Raw genomic sequence first — 4,952 nt, 5'->3', positions numbered from 1 at the left:
ATAATTCTATAATAAAGAATAATAAACTAATAACTTTTTATAAACTATAGTTTAAAAATAAACTTAACCTTAGTTATTTATAAATTATAAATAGTTATAAATAGTAAAAAACCTTTTATTATATTTTAAGAATAGTTTTTAAAACTATTCTATATATTTTAATTAGATATAAAAGCTAAATTAACTATATTATTATAAATATTAATAGACTTAATAAACTAGTAGTTATTAATAATATTATTTTTTAAGAATAGTTTAACTAGCTATTTAAATATTTTAAATATAACCTTTTTTACTTATAATAAAATAACTTTACTTTAGGCTATAAAAGTAAAACTATATATTACTTTTTAGGTTAATAAGTAATTAATAAAAGCTAAAAATATATAGAAATTACTCTAATTACTTATAACTTATTAACTAGTAAAAGCTTAATAATAAAATACTATAATATACTTATTACTTTAACTATAAGGCCTAAGTAAATAATACTCTTTATATTTTCTATATTAGTAGTATTAAGAATTATTAATAAAAATAATAATATTTATAACCTAGCTAATAATAATAACTTTATTAGCTATCTATTATAAGGGACTAGTGCTAGCTTAGCCGTAGTAATAACCTAGTATAGGCGCTTAGTAGGGTAGTAGGGGGGTAAGGGGGGGTTAGGGAGGGGTAGCTAGCTAGATTAATACTAAAATAGGGGTAGATAATAGATAGATAAAGGTTACTTATATTATTAGTAGTAATAGTAGTATTAAACTAATAAGGTTAAGGATAGGATAGGGCTAGAAATATATTAAAGATAAGGTAACTTACTATAGTAGTATAATAGTAGTTAAAACTTTATTTTATTTTAATAAAGAGTTAGTAATATTAGGAAAAGACTAGGAGTAGCCTAAAGAGATATATAAAAGTAAGTAGAAGGGGAGAGTATATAGGTAAGGTAGTAGTAATAGTAAAAAACTAGTAAGAAAAAGAGTTAGTATAGTTTAGTAGCTAAAGTAAAAATAGCTTAGCCTAGGTAGGGGTAAAGGTAATAATAAGGAGGTAGTATATATATTAAAGGTAGGGAAAATATATAATTATATATAGTTAAAAAAAGAAGAAAAAGAGTAAAAATTAAAGAATTTAAGGCTTTTTAAATATTATAGTAAATAGGCTAATTAATTAAATAGTTAATTAAAAATAATAATAATTAAATATATATAGCTATAATACCTTCCTTACTTAATATAATAAATATAAAAAACTATATATAAGCCTATATTAAGTTAGAGGCTTAAGAGGGGTATAAAGATATAAATAGAGTAATTATAAGGTAAGAAGTAAAAATAGGTATAAAAGTATATAGAAGTAGGAAAGTAGTAAGGCTATCTTAATTAGTTTTAGGTTAAATAAGGCTTTATAGGGAGTAAGGTTCTTACCTATTTAGTATAGATAATATAAAAAATAAACTATAGAAGTTAAAAAAAAGAATAATAAAAGTAGATATTATAGCCTTTTATAATTATTATTATACCTACTTAAACTTTAAAGTATCTAGGGATTAGGATTTAGAAAGGACCTTAACTATATATAGTACTTAGCCTAGGTTAGGATAAGGCTATAAAGAAAGAAGGTTAAAAGGGTTAAGTAAAGAATAGGTAAGTCTATTTAATAATAAGCAGCTTAGAAGCTAGAAGAATAATCTCCTATTACCTAGTATATCTAGTACTTACCTATACTATATAACTAGATAGAAGTTATATAATATAATAACTTTACTTCTTACCCTATATATACCTTATTAGTCTTAATAGGTTATAAGCCTAGTAATACTTATATTATAAAAGCTACTAATAAAATAAAAGAAAGTATTAATTTCTTATTAAATTTACCTACTATCTATATAAGCTAATATTTACTATAAAACTTAAGAAATTTATAACTCCTTATATATAAAAAAAGGAAAGACTCTAAACTCTAACTAATCTAGAGTATATTTAATAAGTCTATTTACTATAAAAATTCTATATAAAGAAAAAGAAATTCTACTACTATACCCTACTTAGTAATTTATATATAAACTCTATATACTTATTTTATATATATTATAATATAAATTTACCTAGTATAGTTATAGCCTTTAAATAGATATACTTATTAGATTACTTATTATAATCTATAGTCTTAACTACTATAAAAAGTATATAGTAATTACTTACTTAGTAAAAAGAATTCCCTATTACTTACTTAAATACTTCTTACTTTTAAGTAAAATATAAGATATTTAATTTAAAAAAAGAGACTATATACTTAGCCTATTATCCTCTTTATTATCTTAAAATTCTACTCCCTTAATAAATAGTACTATTAGTAACTTAACTTCTATATATAAGCTAAGATCCTTTTATAGCTATATTACCTTCTTTATTATTTAATATTATATTCTTAATATTAAAGAAGGTATTAAATATCTTAAAACTTAAATCTAAAAGTAATTAGGTTAAATAGAAGCTAAAAATAATTAATATACTAAGACTTAATAATCTTAATAGATTACTATTAAAAGGCTAAAGAAATAGTTCTATTTTAACTAAGGCTTATAGTAATAAGACTATTAAGAATCTTATCTAGAAATAGTAATAAAACTAAGTCTATATTATTATTTTTATTAATATAAGCTTTAAAGAATATACCTATAGCCTTATTAAGAATAAGGTTATAGTATTAAATAGAGTTTACTTCCTTTAGAAAATTCAACCAAATTTATTACGCTGTAGAAATTGGTCGGAAAACTAAGTGCTTTATTAACACTGGAAGCCTATTCTGCCTATGAGTATATCCAGATCTAAATAATAGATTGCGAAACTCCATAGCTTCGTTGATAATACAAGCACCGCAGTCATTGAAGTATACAGTATGCAACTCAGCGCAGTTCACACTATGTGGGTCCTCTAAGAGTTACAATCAATCTTGTAAAAGCGGAAGGCATTATTGCCCATGACTGTACAAAAAACACACCATCCAAAAAGAATCAACCAAAAAAAAGTCCCGAAGTCATTTCGATGGAGCGCATGGACCCGAGGCTCCCCCGTTCCTGACAGTAGCTCGCTCGCTCGTTCCAACCAGCGTGTAGTTGAGGCAGACCCTGCCACGTAGGGCACGTGGGGGTGCTCCCCACAATTTGGGCAACACTGAGTGGGCATGGCTAATTCACTGTTAAGGGCTGCCAATCTAAACCGTGAGGGTTCACTCATCGATGATGGGGCGCTACATTGAGGCGCGTGCGTCACTGCTGAGACGATCCATCCCAATAGCCCGCCTCATCTTCTTCTCTGTGCGAACGTGGTCGACGGCGAGCAGCATCAACTCACGTACATACAATTTTTTCCATGGAAGTTGAAGTAACGCGCTCTAGTTTGCTGTCAGTACATACTCACTCGCAAGGTGGGGTTAATGCTACCTTTTCGAGGGCGTTCAAGCTTGTAGTCGGCCGTGACACGGTCTGCCAGAACTCAACAGCATGAGTGCCTCTTGCCCACTTTGTCGCATCACTGCGCACACGTTCCGAGTAAAGCCAAGGGTACATTAGATGCTGTGTGAGCGGCAACAGCTGTAGAGGTAGCGTTTTCCCTTTCTCGCACCAGTCTGGGCCGCCTTATGTGCGTCAGTATATGCTGTGTTGGATTTGGTAGCATAGGCAGTCCAACTCACTTATTTTGACATTCCCCGCGAAGTCAGCCAGGACTTGCGACTCGGTGAAGCTAGTGTGACAAAGCCCAGCACTCTCGAGATATAAGAGCCCTTCGATGGCCTGACGGTATCAGTTGCTGTAGCAGTAGTGTGGTATTACCTAACGAGGAGTAAATACCTGGCCTAGAATCGCAGCGAGGCTAAATTCATCATGGTAAGGGAAAACGCGAACGCAAAGTTCTACAACCGAGAGCGGCATGAACTCAAGGCTAAGCTCAATCATATCAGAATCCTCGTGAAGAATTATCTCTTCTATTGAAACAAGATTTCGATGATTCAAAGACTGCAAGAACTGCATCTTTTCTTCAACCGCCTGCTTCGTAAGTGCCTTGATTGGGATGAAACGCTGAGCGCAAACCTTGGTTACGCGCCGGCAGAACGGAAGAACATCGCTTGCAGCGGACACGTCGCTCATCATGAATTGTAAAGACGTAAGGGAACGTATGAAGACGGATGAGGCATGTTGCTTTTGAAATAAGCAAGCGAGAGCAGGTACGGTATTTACTGTAGCTGCCTGTCTTTAGAATGAGCCAGCTGTGTTACTATAACAGGCGAAGGCGATGCTATCGGTACAGTAGTACCCTCTCTTCCCCTCCTATATCGTAGTCCCACTAGCAATTCAGCAGCACTACACCAAAGAGGTCCCCCTCGGCCCTTCTTTTCTTTCAATTTTTTATTTTTTTTTCTTCCCTTTGCGATGCAATGATGAGCCATTTCTAGCGAGCCGTTTCTAGCTGCCACCGTCTACACATTTTTGTCGGAATACCCTAGTCGCTATCACTCGCCAGAAAGTGGTCGTCCATGTCAGCCTGCAGAGCTTCAGTGGACTACTAAAGTCCACTAGCCTATTTAAACCTAAAAATCCCCAAGCCCAGAGTAAATAGTGAGTGAAGCTACGTCCTGTCCTGATCAGCTCCATGAACGGCCTAACAAAGCAAGAAATGGCCAGTATCACGACTTCGGCAATAATCTGCTGATAGGCTTGAAATGGCTATATTTCGCCGGATTCTGTTTCTTGAACTCCAAGAAAGCTCCGAAAGCTGCCATTTTATGACCCTGTAGCAGGGTCTTGCAGATGGTCCGTGCCAGTATGCAGTGCTCCAAACATGGTCGCAATACCAAGGGCAGAATGATATGGATGCAACAACTGGAAATGAATCCACGCACTCTACATCCACAAAACAATACTATACCTGCTTGGTCGACGAAAT

General features: G+C 32.8%; 1 protein-coding gene across 1 annotated transcript; it reads right to left on the bottom strand.

The window, feature by feature from the left end:
• Positions 1 to 3,022: 3,022 nt before the first annotated feature.
• CCM_09627 (Protein kinase-like domain) lies at positions 3,023 to 4,455 on the bottom strand (the record flags this gene model as incomplete). Its single annotated transcript, XM_006674760.1, has 6 exons — positions 3,023 to 3,196; positions 3,363 to 3,402; positions 3,429 to 3,645; positions 3,703 to 3,802; positions 3,860 to 4,255; positions 4,285 to 4,455. The coding sequence occupies 6 exons, from the start codon at positions 4,453 to 4,455 to the stop codon at positions 3,023 to 3,025; spliced, it is 1,098 nt and encodes a 365-aa protein (XP_006674823.1).
• Positions 4,456 to 4,952: the final 497 nt, after the last annotated feature.

The sequence above is a fragment of the Cordyceps militaris genome, assembly GCF_000225605.1.
Source record: "Cordyceps militaris CM01 unplaced genomic scaffold CCM_S00010, whole genome shotgun sequence".
Classification (NCBI taxonomy): Eukaryota; Fungi; Ascomycota; class Sordariomycetes; order Hypocreales; family Cordycipitaceae; genus Cordyceps; species Cordyceps militaris.
Note: the sequence above shows the minus strand (reverse complement) of the source record. Positions and strands in the feature narration are given on the sequence as shown.